Source organism: Tachysurus vachellii, chromosome 21 (assembly GCF_030014155.1).
Source record: "Tachysurus vachellii isolate PV-2020 chromosome 21, HZAU_Pvac_v1, whole genome shotgun sequence".
Taxonomy (NCBI): domain Eukaryota; kingdom Metazoa; phylum Chordata; class Actinopteri; order Siluriformes; family Bagridae; genus Tachysurus; species Tachysurus vachellii.
Window position 1 is genome coordinate 11728856 of NC_083480.1, and position 20683 is coordinate 11749538.

At 38.0% G+C, this 20683-nt stretch overlaps 1 protein-coding gene across 1 annotated transcript; it reads left to right on the forward strand.

Moving 5' to 3' along the window:
* Positions 1 to 11478: 11478 nt before the first annotated feature.
* On the forward strand, positions 11479 to 17347 carry heyl (hes related family bHLH transcription factor with YRPW motif like). The gene is made up of 5 exons (XM_060897361.1): positions 11479 to 12000; positions 14926 to 14992; positions 15116 to 15199; positions 16005 to 16086; positions 16171 to 17347. The coding sequence occupies exons 1-5, from the start codon at positions 11921 to 11923 to the stop codon at positions 16839 to 16841; spliced, it is 984 nt and encodes a 327-aa protein (XP_060753344.1). The 5' UTR covers positions 11479 to 11920; the 3' UTR covers positions 16842 to 17347.
* The last annotated feature ends 3336 nt before the right edge of the window (positions 17348 to 20683 follow it).

The window sequence follows — 20683 nt, forward strand, 5'->3', positions numbered from 1 at the left end:
CAAATTAAAACTCTTAAACTGTTCACCGTTCTATTTCAATCAGTATCTGTACACTGCCTGTACATATTAATGGTCACAACAGTTAATGTTTATAGTCTTTAATTAAAATAAAACTTTAAAAATAAATGTAATGTTGAACCTTCTCTTTGTATTTACTGTATTGTATACACACACACACACACACACACACACACACACACACACACACACACATATAAGCAGAATAAAAATAGTATATATAAACTTATATATATATATATATATATATATATATATATATATATATATATAAGGGGCTACATAGCTACATGGCTAACAAGATACATTTTTTTTTTCTTCCGCCACCAGAAGGGGGTGCAAAATCCTTTACATGTTCTGTGTCTCATCCCAAAGAGATTCTAATATTCAAACGGCAGTGTAGTGATTCATCCATTGAATTGTGTTCAAAGGGAAGACAAATGTTTGTTTTTTTAAATGTGAGAAGACAAAATTGTTCTATTCTTGACTTACCCACACTGCATTCCAGCCAGAGTGTCGATCCACTCAATCTCTCCACCTTGTCTGCTTTGAGATGATTGTTTCTATGAAACAGACGGTTGTTTGCTTCCTTCCAGACTGAAAATAGCTGTTTTTTTTAACATGTGGACTGAGATAAAGGAAACACAACGTTCCTGCGGGCCGCAGCACGCCCGTGCTGCACAATCCACAGCTCTCAGAAGTGTTTTTACACAGAGGGGTCGCAGGGTGACATTTGTTTAAAGAATTTTCCCATGGTGAAGCCACAAAGCACAAAAGGCTTCATGGTGGCCTTTCTAAACCACAGAGCAGGCAAGCGGACAGAGACTGCCCTACAACCTCTTTTGAAAATGTAATTTATGACACCTCATAAAGCTTATTCATGCTCATAATCTCTATATGTAAACCAGAATAAACCAGAGCGGTGTCCCCTAGATAGTAAAGTCAAGGCTGCATATGTCAAATCCTGACTCTGATGTGGCTACTGGTCACACAATAAGCCAGTGGGAGTAAAACAAAAGCATTGAATTTCAAGTTTGACACATCAGGTTTTCACAAGGTAATCCCCATTCTCACACAACAGCTTTTCAGCATTCCTGTAGGAGGATCCAGAGAACTGCAACCAGTTTACCAAGTGAATAGAAGTTCTAGACTGTAGACTTAAGCTGTGCATAGTCAGTTTATACTTATAGCTATTCCATCCTCAAAAAAAAAAAAAGAATTTGCCAGATGATGTCATAAACTAATTTGCATGTTAACTGAACCAGCATGATAATTTGCATATCCAATCATTAAATAATTCTGAAAGACATCATGTCCATCTGTCTGCCCTCCGTCCGTCCGTCCGTCCGTCCGTCTATCTATCTATCTATCTATCTATCTATCTATCTATCTATCTATCTATCTATCTATCTATATGTCTGTCTGACCATTTTTCTGTAATGTAGTGGCCATTTAAAGCAAGCGACTTCTGTATTCTGTGACAAACAGACTGTGTCGTGTTTTAATGTGCTTAAGGCCAGTGCCTGGAGAAGAGCTGTGTTTTCCCAGATGCACACGCACACCACAGGCATATTTAAAGGCAACGAGAAATGCTGATTAAAGAGGAAGACAATAGGAAGCGATTGCTACAGAATGGTGGCCTTGATTTCCAGCACCCTACTCCGTATGGGCTTTTAAATTGTGCCGTGAAACTTTTTGAATTAGCCCAGAATCTCTGGAATTTGTTTTGTGGCACCAACGCAGACCGGCTCTCATTGATCATAAGATTCTAGAGGCTCAGAGGCTCACTCGACTGTCTTTGTTGTGTGCATCTGTGTATGCGTGCGTGCATGTGTGCATGCATGCGTGTGTCTACAAAATCCACAGCAAAGAGTTTCGAAGATTGAACAATTGTTACGGGGAGGGTTAGATGATATGATCCCAGCTCTTTGGGTTTAATAGGACAGGCGCCCTTCTTTGGCCTGAAGACGCCGCTCTCTTCTGTGGTCATGGGCACGAAGGGGAAATCTCCTCTCACTGCAATTACCACTTAATGCAGTTGTGCTTTTTGGAGACTCTTTTTCTCCCCTACTGAGTTTCTTTTTATTTAAAATTTATGCTTTCCCACAGATATTAAGAAGACTTTTTATTTATCACATACATTCTGTATATAGAAGGAAAGAATAATAATTAATCGCACAAGTCTTGATCGTACTTTGCTGACTAGAATTGGTGGAGCAGTTGCTGGAGTAAGTCAGAGTAATTTCACTGATTCGCATGTGAACATTATAAGTGTGCTTTCTTAAAAAATAAAATACCGTCTTTTTTTTTGCAGATTTGTCATACATATATATTTTTATTTTTTACATGTGATTTTTTTTACCCATCAAATTCTTTACACGTAATTCAATTATTGAATTTTTTTTATTACTAGTTCATGTGTTTATTATCCATCCATCCATCCATCCATCCATCCATCCATTCATTCTCTAAACTGCTTATCCAATTGGTGCACAGGGAACCTGGAGCCTATCCCAGGAGTCTCAGGGCACAAGGCAGGGTACACCATGAACAGGATGTCTATCACAGGGCACAATCGCACACACAGTTACACACCCATTCACACACTACTGACAATTTAGAGATCCCAATCAGCCTACAACACTTAGCTTTGAACTGGGGTAGGAAACCAGAGGAAACCCCTGTGGCATAGGGAGAAAATGCAAATTCCACACCCACATTCTGGAGGTGTGAGGAAAATAAGATTTTTTTACATGATTTGTTTATTTTCCTGCTTATTGGCCATATATAATCATCTCACATGATTAATTTATTTTCACATTTTTTGTGTAACATGCAATCACATATTATGCATAACATCCTATCAAGCAAAAAGTATATGATTCTTCTATAAAGTAGTCTCCAATCATCAAATAAGCGAAACAGCCACATCTCAATGTCAGTATCAGTTACACAAGATCATGTCCAACATCAAGCAGAGACAAGAAATAGCTTGTGTAAATTCTCTGATGTATACAAGACGTGCTCCAGTGCTAAAATGACGTGATTGTGTTTAGGACTGCGTGCATGCGCCGTTGTGTTTTTGTGTATGTGGTTTGGACTGGGCTGTATCCGTGCCAGGGAGTGTGAGCTTTTAGTGGCCGAGTGAGTGAGCGTGTGACTGTGGTACACTGCTGTTTGGCTTCCTGCTGCTGCTACCTACGCTCCGGCCGCCGGTACTCTATGCTTGGCTGTAATGACAGGGCTGGCTGGATGTAATTAAGTTCAAACTTAGCACCATGGCAGCTGGAGCTGGAGGCCTGCAACCCTGACTATAATACACTCTGACCACAGTGTGACAGCTCTGAAAGTCTCGCCAAAACAGAGAAAAAAGCCTGAGGTTGCCTCTCACCTCTCTGACTGAGGTTACACCACGCAGGCATGCCCGATACCTACCTCCAGAAATTTTATCTTATATCACCAGGCCTCTTTGTTTTTCTATTGCAAGTCAAAATCACATACCAGGATGACACAAATTTTGCCTTGTATCAAATAACAGATCAAACAGCAGAACCTTCCGTCATCAGATCCTCAGCTCATCACTTCCACTCCTCTTGCACACCCTCCATAATCCTGTTCTCAGAGCTTGAAGATTAACCTCTCTTTAAAATGCTCTGACACCTTTTTGTTTTTTTTAGCCTCGATACTTATTACCTCTGGATGTGTTAGAAGAATCTGTCGTTGATAATGTCACTTTTCTTTTTTTTTTTCAATTTGTAAGAGCTCATATGCCATGCTAATTTAATTATTTATATTATGCCAAACTTCAATGCACTGTAAAATATACATTATGTATGGCATTATCAGCCTGAACTGGTGAATTCTCACTGCAGAGCATCAGAGTTGATTCATTTTCAATTCCAGCAGCTGTGATACTGTGATGGACTGGTGTCTTATCCTGGGATAGAATCCACTGCTACCCTGAAAGCAGTTACAAAAAGTGAGTGATACTAAAATTAGCTTTAGTTCAAATCCCAGGTTCACATTAATCCATTAGCTCTAATATATTACTGTTTCTATAGAAACAGCCAATTCACAGAGATGGTGGACAAACCTTTTTTAATGTGTTGTTATTTAACGAAGATGAACAAATAATCACTGACATGTTAAAGCTATAAGGAGTCCCTGAGGTAGACCAGCATCATGTCCAGGGCCCATTATGTCCTTTAGCCCCGAGTCTCCTATGATATACTCCAGGGTCCCTGCGACCCAAAAAGATAAGCATTGTAGACGATGGATGGATGGGTGGATGGATGGATAGATGGATGAATCTCCAGGGTCAACCCTTTGTAATAGTCAGTATGTTTTCCAAAACAGAAAAGTCTTCAGTAACATTATTCAAGTATCACATAATATAACCTGCCCATCATTATTTCTTTTTCTAAAGCATCTTGTCATGAATTATTCCCTTCAATATATACTATACAAATACCATATATAAATATTATTATTCATTTGCTATTTTGTTTTAGCTATTAACTGAATTATTTCATTTAAGACACATAGTTACATAACAGATTTAGATTAATATGCCTAGAATTGCAAATGTAACTTTCAATACAAATTATATATTGATACAGCCCAGAGTAAATGGCAGAAAGAAAATATGAAGATTTGTCATTTTACAGATTTGTGAAGTTGCAGAGAGATTAAAATATTGAAAAATACCTGTAAAGATGTGGAACTTCAAGCAGCTCCCACTGAATATACCTCAAACAAATATCCCAGATAATATCTCCTGCAAAGAAAATACAGCCTAGCAGTTGAAATTATTCTGCGACATTTGAGTCGTCGTGCCAAAAGCGTGCCGTTACATTGGCCATAGGGATAAAATGAGATAAAATGAGTTATTCATTTTTTGCTCTTTGCTCTCGATTTTATGCTCCTCTTCTCCAAATCATAAAAGATGAAGTCGTGTGTGATGTGGTCAGGGACTTCAGTCAGAATTAACTGATTACCGTAGAACTGCCAATCCAGTGAGTCATGGCACAGACATTCTTTTAGCTCTTAAAAATAGAAACCGGTTCTCTCTTTTTTGGATTTGTTTTTCTCATTGGATGTCTGTGGGGCATCCTCTGTTGGTTTATGAGACTCGAATCATAACCAGATCCTTTTTTCCACGTTCTCTCTTTCCTTTCCTTCTGTTGTTGGAGTTTGTTTAATCTTGAGACGAAAATTGGCTTAGTGTGGGAACGACACAAGTCTTTAGGGATAGGTTTTGTTGTTTTAGTTTGCATGTTTCTTTTTTCAAAGCCATGCGAAAAGAACTATCTGTGCCAAAACCTCATAAACTGAGATTAAAAAAGAGAGAGAGAGCGAGGGAGAGAGGAGGGAGACCACAGCACCGTGACAAAGATAGGGCCTGTCTGCTACGAAAGAGCTTTACAAATGACAATCTTCCAGAGGAAAAAAGAAAGAGAGAGGACGACAGTGTTTCGGGGGAGAAGGCTAAAAGGGAAAGAAATGCGTTTGGAATTGGGGGACAAAGGGGAGGAAACATTCCCCTGGCCACATTAAAGAAATAAAAAAGAAAACAAACAGAAAACATGTCTGACATGAAGACACTGGTTTCTGTGGCGACAGACAATGAGTGCTTGTGGCTTGGTGAGGCCTGAGTAGCCTGTCTGTGTCGCGGCACCAGCGAGAGTTACCGCAGTCAGGCCTTCGATCAGGGCTCTGTACTGTGGGAACAGTGCTTGAAAGAGACCTCGCCGGGGGCCACAAAAAGGCCCTTTTTGCTTCTTCTCATTGGCTTTTCCCTCCGTATTTATCTTTCTGGAGTCTGGATGAGGTAAGCATGGCTCAGTGGGTAAACAGCAGAGCTGACTTTCTCTCTCAGAGCCAGGCTCCTCTCACACTCTTACACGCTGCGAGCGCCGTCCAAGATGCTCACTGTCTCTCTGATAAATAATGGCAAACATTTGATGTCATGAAAGGAAATCTTTTGATACTTAACAGATACTAGCGTCACTCATAATATGAGGAACATGTGATGGGAAGGAAAATAAGCAGGACACACACATCTTGCACACTGGAAACGCTCGCCCATAAATAAACACACCCACATGCACACACGCACAAGCTCAAATCCTAAAGAGTGGCAAGACGTGACAGAGGAACACTTTAGAGGACTAACACTAACAGCGGCAGAACAGACGAGATAAGAGTCTGTGGAATTCCACTGTAGTCTCTTCTCTTCATGGACTCACACGTCTTGTGTTGAAAGAAATGTTGTATTAGACATTTTTTGTGTCTTTTTAAATCCCAAGCAAAGAAAATGACACTATAAACTACTTTATAATTAGTACACCGTTTTACGTTCATTTTTTATTTAGTATTAATTATTTTTGAAGGAGCATGGAATTTCATCATATTTTGTAAAAAAAAATTTTTTAATTACTTTCTAATTATTTCTATTTATGATTTAAATAAAAAAGGTAACAGTAACAGTAAATAATAAAAAGTGAATCGTATTAGAGCGTGAATGCATAAAGTTCCAAAATTTAGCCAAGTTTCACTTAAAACTGGAATGTTGGTTTAAACACCAAAACCCCCACTGAGACAAGACTGTACACATCCAACAAACAACAAAAACAAGTCATATTTTAACATCCAATCTTCATTCTGTTCTTGGTTAGTGTTTGTGTTGAGGTCATTTCACCGGGATTTAACAAGAAAAAGACATACTGTTCATATACACAGATCAATGTTGTGTGATATCAAATTACACAATAAAATTTGTTTTTACACAAATTTCCCAATATGCGAGTGATAAGAATCTTGAAAAAGTCATGCTTAATGTTTGCTTACATACTGTAGCTATACTTACATTAGTTTGTGTTGCCTAATTTTAAGTACATTTCAAAACAGCTTCACTGATTTTAGAATCACTGATTTTCTATTTCTAAAATAATGACACAAATGGCAAAGTAATGAGTAATGTATGAGCTTCCTTGATTCTGCAAGTAGTTTTATGTTGTGTTTTTATGTGTGTGTAGAAATGACACAGATTTTCTATATTTATGTCCTTCTGATATCCAGAGCAACTTACAGTAATCATTTATTCTTGCACAACTGATCATTTGATTTCCAGCAAGATCCTTGACCCTTACGCCAGACCCCAGCAGTGGCTGGTTGGGATTTGAACACTCAACCTTCCAGTCAGTCGTTTAATATTATGACCACTGAGCTATTTTAGCATGTTAAGTAAATAACCCTAGACAGAAGCACATCCAGGGTTTTTAGATATCAGCCTGCCTCCTGATTGAATGGCAACCAGCAGTATATATATATATACAGAACATTACTTAATATGCAGAATGTGTGATTTATGCCTTTTTGAAAATAAATGACATTATTTATTAAAGTATTCAAAGTTGATTGAAACAGTTTTATAACCATTCACCAGTCCCTTTGTATCTTTTACCTTCTCTGTTTTCTATTTGATCAACTCCAGCATGTTAAGTCTTCTCTATTTCCATGCAATATTTGCTAACCGATATCTATCTATCTGTTTATTGTACCAATTGTAAAATTCTTACCTGTTGATTTGTGGTCAGAATTTGTTGATTAAATTTCAATAACAGCAGCTCTTACTCGTGGACGACTATAATGACTTATTTTTAAATTTGAAGATTTTTTTATTGCAAGGATTGTATGTACGACATTAGCGCTATATGGAAGGAGTCTACAGTGTCACTACTTTGTGACAGTCAGAAGGAAAACTGTAACTTTTTTTAAAAGTTTTCCAAAGCGGGAAAGAAATCAGAAAAGAGGGCTTTACACTTCGTGGGTTCATCGTAACATGACAAACTGAGAGAGAAAAATATGAATTACTTTTTATAGCTATTATAACTTCATATTATAACTTGCTTTTTGTCAGGACACATAGTTTTAATAACAGAAAGCCCTGTTTTGTTATATTCATTGCATAACTAACCCTATAATAAATAAATGTTGCACTTGAAAACTTTTGCCATTTTAGGAAATTCAGAGGCTGGTAGATAAGGCTTATTTTCTGAAGAATCGGAAAGTTACTTGCAGAAGTTTTGGTGTCAGGTGCGTGAATAAAAAAATCTTATTCGACTGAATGACCAGTAAGAATATTTTTCTCTTGGAGAGGAAAAGAAATGTATCAGATGTGGGGAACTATGTAAAAAAAAGTGTTTTAGGACATAATGTGATTTGCTTTTGTGTGCATGCTTCAGTGTGTGAGAATGTCATGGAAATATGAGCTTGTTAATGTCAATTGCAGAAGTGGCCTTGTTGTGGTAAAAAACAAGGGCACACCGAAAGCACTGAAGTGGCCAAGAAAACACGCCAAAAATTCACCCCCTACTTAGCGTCAGCATTCAGTTTGTTCTCTTGTCCTCTATTTTCCTTCAAAACTATTTTTTATAAATCAAGTTTCTATAGTATAAATCTGTTCTGTACTTTTGCTTTTCTATTTCTCAGGCTGCTTTTTCCTCCATAAGCTCCTCAGACGTGTGCAACGGAACGTCTCAAAAAGCTGAAGATCAGACGGAAGGGCGAGATGAGAGTAAAGGCAAAAGGGGCCGAGGAAACATTGTGAAGGAAAAATACTCAGGATAAAATGAAGAAAATCACTCTTTTGAAGTGGAGCAGTGATAAAAATAACAGCAGTGACATTGTGGAGGACTGACTTCATAGATCTCTCTGCTGCTTTCTTCTTGTTTTCAGACCGAGCGCTAGAAATAAGATCCAGACATAAGCAAAGTAAGGATTGGTAATGAAAGGAGATGGAGTCTGGGGGATGAAGGGAAAAGGGGATCTCTTTACATTTGTCTTAACTCATACACCACACCATAAGCTTCTGGCGACGGTCAAACCCTATGTTTCTGCTTTATTGCTAATGACATCCACCAGCTCCTTCTGACAGCACTAAAGAGGCTGCAAGAGTCTCAAGGAGCATAGACGTTTACACACTTTTTCAACAAAAACTGTGAAACAATGATGCACAAGAGAAGTGATGTAGAGAAACAGAAAGGCTGTGTTTAGTTCACTGTATGTGCCTTTAATGTATAACGCATGCATTCGTCTTTGTCCCCATCAGCATGGAACCAGGACTGATCCTGGGAACACTGGGTATGAGAAAGGAATACACTTTTGACGCTATTGTATGGCAACATGTGCACACACTTTCACAATTAGGGACAATTTATAGTCACCAATCTACCTACATGCAAAAATGAATAGAATCTTTACACTGGCAACAATCAGAGCTCAGGATCCAACCAATGACATTGAGGATTTCAAAAAAAAATGTGATATAGCAATTTCTATCATATGTTGTTTTTTCTTTTTATTATTATTGTTATTGTTCAGACAAAATACCTTTACACCTTACTTTTACTTCAATTACTGTAATATTAATTTAATATTAATTATATATTACATATTACCTGCTAATGATATGATTTGTTTTGGCATATGAACTTGTCATAAGAAATTTACCATACTGTATGATGGCACAGTAGTTACACACTTCAGCTCTAAGCTCAGATCAAAGGATTCAGAGGATATAATCCCTACTACTGACAAGAGATTAGCAGCCAAATCCTCAGTGGCAGCAAGTGTGAATGAAGCATGGTGCAAGGAAAAGAGCTGACTGGCTTTGCTCATCACCAATCTAATGGTGTGAGTGAATGAAGAATGTTTTAAATCCATCAGTACCCCATTATAATCACACTGTAAATGTGCTCGCTGTGTAGCAAAGACTTCAAAAAGTATAAACCAAGAAATTAAATAAGGTATGATCCAACTTACCTTTAAGTTATCTGAATCTGGCTTCCATAACAACACCAGGAGGCAGCCTTATGGATACCATGTGTTACATCTGATGTGGACTACAGCTTACAAGCTGCACCAACTTCAAACACAAATATAAATGCATAGATATAGTTATGTATGTGTGGCTCAAGCAGCTAAGGTTCTGTTGATCAGAGGATTGGGGTTGAAGCCCAAGCATTTACATTTTTACATTAACATCATTTAGCAGACACTCTTATCCAGTGTGACTTACATTTTTTCATTTCAGTTTAAACCCCTGAGCAATTGAGGGGTTAAGGGCCTTGCTTAGGGGCCCTGCAGTGGCAACCTGGTTGACCTGGGATTTGAACCAATGACCTTTCGATCGGTAGTCTAACACCTTAACCATTGAGCTACCACATCCCTGCTACTGTTGGGCCCTTGAGCAAGGCCCTTAAACCTATCTGCTCTAGTAGTGCTGTACCATAGCTGCCCCTGCTCTCTGACCCCAACCTCCAAAGTTGGGAAATGTGAAGAAAGAATTTAACTGTGTTTAACTGTAATGTATATGTGATAAAATAAAGGCTTCTATAAGTTGTTCTATAGTTATGGTTGCACTGGACCGATCTTTCACCATGTCAGAAAACTTAAAAATGACCAGTTTTACTTCTGAATGTTGAAGTGTAGACACACATTTTATAAATGTATTTACTGAATGTGAAGCATCTGCAAGATCACCTGTTTGTTACTATAGAAACAATAATAGAATAGAATGAGTGTATTGATATAATAGTGTGATTTGAGTCACAGCTGGGTCTACAGTCAGAGTTACTGTTATAGAAAAGTCAGTGTCAGGAACATTAGTACAGTGCAGTAGTACAGTACAGTGAAATAAATAACTTCGCTTGACCATAGAGGATCTCATGCACCCAGGTCTTTAGCGTGTGTGAATTCACCATTTATTATCAATCAAAGCGTGGCTCATAGTTCATTGTTTTATATAGTCAGATAATCAGACACTGAGTACTGTATATTATTACACATTATAATAACAGCGCATACAACACAGCACTGAGAATGAGGTAAATGCAAAGAACAGCGGCTAAGCAAGATTATGCAACATACCAAAGTATTGGGCAACATGAGCAAAATATTTCTTCACTAATGGAACCTCATGAACACTGACACTCCCAGTAAACTGTAGACAGGGCATGGGAGGACACTGTTGCTCTCTTTCACACACACTCACAGTGTTAAGAGTATGTGTGTGAGTGAGAGACAAAGAGAGAGAAAATCCAGTCAGAAGTCACTATTCCCACAACTGTATTATTATCCTTTGAGAGAGATGTAGCAACTAATTAAAAAGACTGTGTGTGTGTGTGTGTGTGAGAGAGAGAGAGAGAGAGAGAGAGAGGGAGAGAGAGAGAGAGAGAGAGAGAGAGAGAGAGAGAGAGAGAGAGAGAGATGGCCTGAGAGTGAGAAACAAACAAGAAATGAAGCGGAAGAAAGACAGAAGAGGCTAATTAAAAGGAGGAAAAATGACAGAGGAAAACAGAGAAGGGGAGGGCTGATCAGTGCTGGGAAGGAGGGTGAGAGCGTGAGGAGGGTAAAAGGGAAGAAGAGCCAAACTGGCAATTCTGCCAAATTGCCTGACTTTGCTTTTGGAGAGAGAGAGAGAGAGAGAGAGAGAGAGAGAGAGAGAGAGAGAGAGAGAGAGAGAGACTGGTGCCTTTGTACAAAAGGGATCAAGGGAATGTAATTTGGCAAGTGCCAGAGCATAGGGGTCTATTGAAGAAGAAGACAAATGAGGACCAAGCTGAAAGAGCAAGAGAACACTAATAAAGAATCCCCAAACATAGACATTTTATTGTGGTGAGAGGGAAAAGGCAGAGACAGAGAGAGAGAGAGAGAGAGAGAGAGAGTGAGAGAGAGAGAGAGAGATAGAGGCGTGTTGCTACCCCGGACTGTCTGATTTACTTTCAGTTATTTGAGGAGGGCAGAAGATCTGCTAAAAATTCCTCCAGAGGATCAAGTGCTGTTCTGGTTCTTCAACTCTACACAGTTCACCTGGTCAGAAGAGAAGCGCTCCTGAGCCATGAAGAGACCTCATGATTACAGCTCTCCAGATTCAGATGCAGACGAGCTGATCGACGTTGGGCAGGAGGACAGTTACAGGTGAGGTCTAAACCTACACATAACCACACCTGGAGTTTCACCTTTTCTCCTTAATCCTGCAGAGGGCACTGCCCAGTAGCAGGGACTGAGCAGGTACAGTACACTTATCGCAGGTGGAATGTGCGTGCATGCGTACAATCAAGACAAAGTTAGAATTTTTTCTCTCACCTAAATTTAGTTGTCATAAACTGGACTGTATTTACTGTGATGGTTCCTAAAAAATGGATGTAAATTAGAGAAACTCCAATAAGAACTAATTGGTAATTTAGAAAATAGAAATCTGATTTGTAGCTTGTGGTTTTTGGCAATTAATTGGAACTGCTCAGCTAAACCAGGAAAAGGAACTAGCCACAGTTCATCATTGTATGTTAAATATAGGCTTTATCTACTAAAGACGAGAAACCTAATTACTGAACATCTTAATATTATACCTTAAAGAAGAAGGCAATTTGGGATTACTGTTCATTCATAACCAATTAAATTAATGAGAAAATAATATGAGATTTAAATCAATGCAATGTATATGCAACACATATTCTATATTTTCTATATTTACATATTCTATAGAGTTTTTAAATGCTTTTGCTTGCTTACTTTAGCAGATCACAAAAGCAAGTTGCTTCATGCTTATACAATAATAATAATAATAATAATAATAATAATAATAATAATAATAATAATAATAATAATATGAGGATTCTGACTAAACTAATTACTGTAACTTATTTGAAGATTTATCTTTCATGTCTTACATTTTAGTACAATTTTAGTACTACCAGTACAATATTACTTTTATATTATGCAGTCTTTATTTCAGAAGTGGATGAAATGGTGCTCATGTGTATTTGCTTCAGAAACAAAACAGTGCGTGGCTAAAGCCTGACTCCACTTAGATAATTATTATTCCTCATTGTGGCATCGATTAAGCCTAACTGGGAATGTTTACTGAATCCAGCACTCTTCAAAAAGACACAATGTTGAGTTTGCTTCATGGTGCTTTGGACTGCATGGAAAAGGCAGTCATTACTCTTCCAGTCTGATCAGCCTGTATTCAGTCGCCATTGTATAAAACCGTGTATTCACCTCTTGGGGAAAAAAAAAGTATGAGTATGCTCAATATATAATGTAATTTAATTCACTTTCGAAATTGTCATTGCATACTCGTATAATCACACTGCATGGTGAAATTGTTCAGAATTTGACATGCAAATGTTGAGTTTCCTGGATTACTACAAGAATTGCTGATTCTCCTATGATAAAATATCACATTATTTTTAAAGATTCGGAGAATTTAAACAGCATTGGAATGTAAACGAAGAGAGCTTGGAATTAGAAGCGTGTAATATATAAGTGAAAAACATTTACATGGTTTCATATCACTTTTATTTGGCCAGAAGGTGTTGATTAGACTTCTATAACAGCATCGCTGACAGTACAGCCAGTTTCACATAAATCACAGGTTTTTGTTAACGTGCTTGTTTAAATAGTTTCTTTAGTAACAACTATTTCACTGGATTTGTACATTGGCTCCACAAATATTTAATCAGTTCAATAAATATCTTAACTTAAAAGTTTATATTTTAAGTATTATCATTTTATTTTTGAAAAAATTATTCTCATTTCTTTGGAGGTTTTTCTATTTTATTTTCGAAAGCGTAACGTTATTCAACAATTATGGAACGAGGCTCTGCTATGTAGAGTCAGAGGTTACTAACTTTAATAGATAAAGAAATGATAGACCACCGAGGAACTAGCTCATTTTGGGTGTTATAGTGAATATGATAATAGGAACAAACCAGTTTCACGGAGCATCCGTGTTGTGTAATTTTAAATTATTTGTTAATTACTGTGGGAAAAAGTGGAATAAAACACTGTGGAATGTGCTGTTCTTGAAAAAATAATTAACAGCTTGTTGATTGGATGAATATTCACATACTTTAAACAAACAGTAACCCGGATTCAGTTACCTAATGACGCCTTGAGGGTCAAAGGTCAGTGTTAACAGTGTTAACTCAGGTGCCCTTTGGAGATTATAGATTGTTATGATAGTCAAGATCACAGGTCAAAGCAGATCTGGAAAACTTGTTGGTTACATTTTCTCATAAATATTAATGTAAGTATCCAACACCGTTTGAACATGAACAGACTTCTATTCTCCTTTCATCCTTAACTGTCTTCATTCTTCCACTCTGTCATGTCAACTTTTTCTTTTTTTTCTTTATATATCTGTCACAGCTTTGCAGACAAATCAAGAGCAGATTTAAAAATTGTTCTCAGTTCTTCCTTTGAAACACACCATAAAGAAGTTTCATAAGTACATGTTTTAAGGCTTTAAACTGACATGTGCAAATTACGTACAGTCATGGAAACGTTTAGTTCTCTGTAAGAAATGTGTGTCTGAAGTAATAAATATCCGCGCTGGCGTCACGTTATGTTTTAGTTTAGAGATCAAACGTCATAACATAATGAGCATGTCTCTGATCAATTATGGTCTTTAGATGGGAGTAAATATGCTTAAGTCACCAGGAACACACAAGCAAACAAATGGTGTAATGATTCTGGACGAGAGCAAACCAGATCCACACCGAGAGAACCTTCAGAGGATTGAAGAAGAGCGAGTGTATGCTAAACCCACTGTACTATCGTGCCCTACAGATATTTGATCATCACAACTTCAAAAAAATTTTCTATATATATTTGGGGGTTTTTTAGATGCAAGAAGCGTATCATATCAGCCAGGCGCTCCTGTGTCTCGTTGGTCTTTGAATTAAATTAGATTGAGTTTGATTATGTGCAACTATGTTTCTGCATTGTATTAAGCACAATAATGACAACAATATGCAATGACATCAAAGCCTGTAATCTGTCTTTCTTTTGCTCTTTCTTTTTCTATTGCACTCTTTTCTCTGTGCATTGCTGTCTCAGTTCTGTCACTGGGTCCATGTCTCCCGGCAGCACTTCACAGATCCTAGCCCGCAAGAAGAGAAGAGGGGTAAGTTTATTCTTATTCTTACTCTCTTTTTTCTGGTATACCCTTTGCAGACATCAACTTATCTAGGACATGCAGAATATAGCATTCTGGTTTTTATTTTTATTTTATTTTTACATTTTGTAGATCATTGAGAAGAGGCGCAGAGACAGGATCAACCATAGTCTGTCAGAGCTCAGGAGACTCGTCCCCAGCGCCTTTGAGAAACAGGTATAAGAGACATTAATGCAACACACTCATGAGTTTTGATAAGTAAACAGTACTGGATAGATCATTAGTTTATATTTTTTTAGAGGCTTGGTTGCTAAGTGAACCGCTATGGTCACAAAACCATTAGCAAACCTTCCCCTTCACCCCAACTGACTCCAACATATCTGTTAAAATGAGTTTCAAAGAAAAGAGGCAGTGTCGTTCGCACTGAAAAATTGTAAGGAAATCACAGGTTTGAATCCCATTGATTATACAACCATTGGTCAGAAACAGCCAGCAAACCTGGCTGTGATGTGTGGGTATGTGAGACCTCATACTCTCTCTCACCTGTCAGTCACAGAGGTACAGCATCTCATGTAGGCATGTGGAAGTGGGCAGATAGCTACAGTATTTCCACTTAGTGTGTTACACCCTGGGATGCAGCGTGAGCAGCAGATGGAAAGGAGACAATTATCTGGCTTTACTTGTCACAGAGGTAACATGTGTGCCTTCACTATCCCCACTTAGTAGCTGTTGTATGATAGAGAAGAGCTGGCTGGTGAGAGGGAATTGTGACTAAAGTAGTGGAGGAATAATTGCAAAAAGAAAAGTTTAAAGTAAAAGAGGGGGAAAGAATGGAATTATTCTGTTTGATATAGCAGTCTGATGAGTAATTTAAAGAAATGAAAAGTCATTTTAAACACATAACAAAAACGAGTACGAAATTATTATACGAAAACATGTCTATGATCTGCACTTTTCATTTTTTAATTACTGCATGTAAGGAGATTTAATTCACTCTTCCTTACTTGCTTCCTTACGTTAGGGGTCATCTAAACTCGAGAAGGCTGAGATTCTTCAAATGACAGTGGATCATCTCAAATTGTTGCATGCCATGGGTTCAAAAGGTGAGTAGATTAATCCTATGTTCTGTATTTTCTTAATTAAGAGATTAAACCTGTGTACTAAAATGCAATGATATTACCTTGAAGGTTATTTTGATGCTCGTGCCTTGGCAGTAGACTATAGAACGTTGGGATTTCGTGAGTGTGTTGGTGAGGTGGTGAGGTACCTCAGCTCTCTGGATGGTGCAGATTCTTCAGATCCTATTGGTGCCCGTTTGGTGTCCCACCTGAGTCATTGTGCCAGTGAGCTTGACCCTCTGCATCAGAGCCCAGCCACCCTGGCCTTTCCTCCTTGGCCTTGGGGCTCCTTTCCTCAGCTCAGTGCCTCCTCAAGCCCAGCCTCTCCTTCCACCTTTCCTCCTGCCAACCGCCGAGACATGGCCACTCATGCTGCTGCAACTCTCCTGGCGTACCCCTCACCGACCGTGTGTTTGGCACCGCTGGGAAACCAGGGGGCGCTTTTAAGCCCTGCATTATCTCCAGTGCACAGGATGTCCTCTGTTTCATCGCACCCTCATAGACTGGCAGTGCCATCCACAGAGAGCTCGACTGTTCCTTCACCTTTGCATTCTATACCACCTTGTTCTCATAACTCCTCCTCCCCCTCCTCTAATTCCTCTTCATCTTCCCCTTCCTCTTCATCCGCTGGTCATCCTCAGGTTTCTTTCAGACCCTTCGTTGCTCTGAGGTCTCCAGCCGAACTGATAAGGATCAGCAAGTCAGCGCACACTTGGGGAACAGAGATCGGGGCCTTCTGATTCATCCAACTTAGTGGACTTTTTACAAATATGCAACTCATTCCTTGTTGGGACAAGGAAGCTATGATATCACCAGTAATATCCATTTTGATTATAGCCATTACAAACTGTTAAGATTGTATCATCTAAGCACTCCCTATGCTGTTACCTAAAAATGCAAAATCCAAACAGTGTCAACTGAACAATGCAAATAGTGATACATCCGATTTGAAATGCAATTATACCTATTATTTAAATAAAAAGAGGTTTTAACTTAATGCTTTAGCATCATATAACAGAAAAGTGTGACTGGTGAAAAGGGACAGGTGATACAAATGTGCCTTTCTCAATATAAACACAGAACAATATCAACACTAATTCCATTATCCCTACTAATGTATTTTCCTGTTTGTTTGCTTATTCGTTTCCTCAGACACTTAAATATGTTTATTCAGATTCATCTATGTTATCCATTTGACATGAAATTGCTTGTGGAGATTTCATAAAGACAAAAGTGCCTTTTCAAATCAGTGTGTTGCATCATTGTTCTTTGGGTGAGCTTGTCAAATAACTCCCAACCATTAGGTGGCAGCAGAGTAATTGTTCATATAAATGATCTACATGAAACCAGAAAGCTTGTAGTCAGAATATGATAGAGAAGAAAATGAGTCTCATATGTCAGTGTTAGGTCACTGTGTTTCTGGCATTAAGCATTACCCTAAGCTTGATGTGGCTTTGAGTTGGATTACATTCACACTAGAAACCATCTTTTGGGGTGAAATATAATCAACATGCCACGTTTTCCAGAACTCTCTCAGAGAGGATGATGGGTATGTTGGAGGGAGGAAATTAAACGTGTTGATGGTTTACTGACTTTTTTCGCCATCTCTTAACACATCCTCTGATTATTGCTCAACAGTCTGAAGACTGTAATTTGACTGAGGCTTTACTGTGTCTCAGATTTATACATTTGTCCTTAAGCATGCACAAAGACAAAAAAAGGTATATACTTGCCAAGGACATGACCTCAACGTATTAATGACACTTTACTCATTATTAATGACAGCACAGAAAGCTAATTATACACAGTAAGAAAAAAACAAACATTTTCCACACAGGAAAAAGAGGTTAATGAAGATGAATGAATAAATGCTGGAACCTGGCATCCCTTCTCATGTACTTCTGCCATTCACTGGCCTTTTTACATTAAACTAAAAACTTTGGTTCACACACAAATTTAGATATTTATCCTACGGGATCCTAAGGCACACACCTATTCTCGAGCTTTCTTTGTTTATACAAGTTTAATGCTAGAAGTTATACTTTATCATAACACGTTATTTGTGTCAGGTGTGATTATGTGTAATGAATTCATTACTATACTACATACAAACAGTACATAACTGTAGATACATTTTTGTATTAATTACTGTAATTAATACATTTGTAATGTAAGTTAAACAATAAAATGTAGTACGTAGCTGCAGTTTTCTCTTCAGGCTGGACTGACTAGTCAGAAGCTGCTACAGAGTATGAACTGGAAAACATCACTGTACATCCTAACTACAATAAAAGCTGTATGTACAGTGATAATGCCCTGATAAATGAAACAAGAAATTTAAAAGGGGACACCAAAACATTCTTGTTTCTCCAGATAATATTTGACAGATATGCTATACAATTTAATGTCTTAGTGGTATCAATTAGACAGGTAGAAGTTGACCTGCTATGACATTACTACCTGTCACACCTCTTCAAGTGCCCATAGGTTAGCTGCAGGGCCATCAGCTGACCCCTGGTGGTGGAGCAACTTCTGCAACTGGACCCCAGGTGAGGTTTGACTAGCCCAACACTTCTACTTTCTCCTTTCCTTGAGACAAAAGCTGCTCTCTAAGTCTCTTCTGTCAAGTCTTTCAGCGCATTCTGCTGGTTTGCTCCAGTTACTCCTAAATCCCTCAGTGGTAGGTACATCAGCCTTGTCCTCTCCAAGGCAGCTTCTATTTAATCCTCACATTGGACAGTTAGCTCTATGAGGATCTCACTCATGGGGCCACTGAACCACATCATTATATCAGGGTGGAGATTTGTGTTGAGTGATCTCACTTAGGAGTCCTGGGTACAAGGAAATCATTTTCAAGTCTTCTTTGATGAAGCGTGTAATGTATTTTTTGGGGCGTATCTAAGCCCCCATGTGCAATTGTATATGTGTAATAAATGATCAAATAAAACATGGGTGAGATTCAGACACCAAAGAGTGATGTTTATTGGTTAAACAATGATTGGATACAAATCATAACCAAATTGTTCATCGGTTAATAGAATCAAAATTCAGATCATAATTAAATAAAAGAAAATACACCATGCTAGAAAAAAACAAACAGTTAAATTTAATTCAATTCAATTCAAATTTATTTGTATAGCACTTTTAACAATGGACATTGTCTCAAAGCAGCTTTACAGAACATAAGAAACAAAATACAAAAAGTTTAATGTTATACAAAGACTAACATTATACAATTGTTCAAAATTAATTTTAGACTTATTTGAAAGTGTTTGTATTTATCCCCAATGAATAAACCTGAGGTGACTGATGCGACTGTGGCAAGGAAAAACTAACTTAGATGGAAAAGGAAGAAACTGTGAGAGGAACCAGGCACAAAGGGAACCTCATTCTCATTTGGGTGACTCTGGAGGATGTGATTATAAATATACAGTTTGGCAATTGTGTATTGATGAGGAGGTTGTTGTCCTCAAAGACCACATGTAGTTGGCATTTCCTCTTAGAATGTCTGAATACTTCATGAATCTGTGGAGTTGGAGATGCTGGAGCTGCTACATCTCTAGATGCCTCAGGATCCTCAAAGGGTCGGCCTCATTTCAATGAATGTCTAAAATCTTCATGACACTGAACACAATTGGAACTGTTAAAATCTCTGGATGTTTCGGGATGGGTAGAAAAAGACGGCAATGGAGAGGACTTATTGTAGCTGCTGTTCATAATATAAGCAAGCACTAGATGATAAAGTGCATGTACTAGAGCACATTTAATCTACATTTAAACTGGGAAAGTGTGTCTGAGCCCCGAACACTGTCGGGAAGGATATTCCAAAGTTTATTATCTATATACAAAAATGCTCTAGCGCCTTTAGTAGCTTTTGATATTCTGGGAACTACCAGAAGTCCTGAGTTTTGTGAAGGATTGTAGCATGTTAGAAGACTGGTTGGATACCTGTGAGCTAAACAATTTAAAGCCTTGTACGTAAGTAGCAACAGCTTGTAATCAGGTCTAAACTTAACAGGTATAAAGTGTAGGGATCATAAAATTGGGGTTATATGATCATATTTTTTCAGAAAAAATGACTCACCCACGTTGGTCTTTCAACAAAGAATGAGCTGCTTACCCAACACAGTTGGTGGTAAAATCCAGAAAAGATAAGAATCAAGGACACTTAATGTTTTTAATATTCTGTGTACCGGAGGTTTGTTTATAATGTTGGCATTGTGCTTGAAGAATGATTGATAATGGTGTTCGGTAAACTCCCAACTGTACGGGAAGAATAGGTGGTGAAACATTGTAATAACCAAAAGCACAGACAAGGTCATAGCGCCTGGTTTTGAGCCACATTTTGTGGAAGCATGGATGTTGTGTCAGAACAGTGCTGATTGTTTGGATCTGCACTGATCATCAATAAACTCTACTTTTACTCCAGACAATTCTGTCTTTTCATTATTTCTTTATCATGCTAGATTGGGCTAGTGGTGTATTGGGTCAATTAGTTTATTGTATTTGTTATGTAATTATGAAATAAATTATAATGCAAAACAGTGTGGTTTGATGTTCATATATGTTTAGGCATATAGAC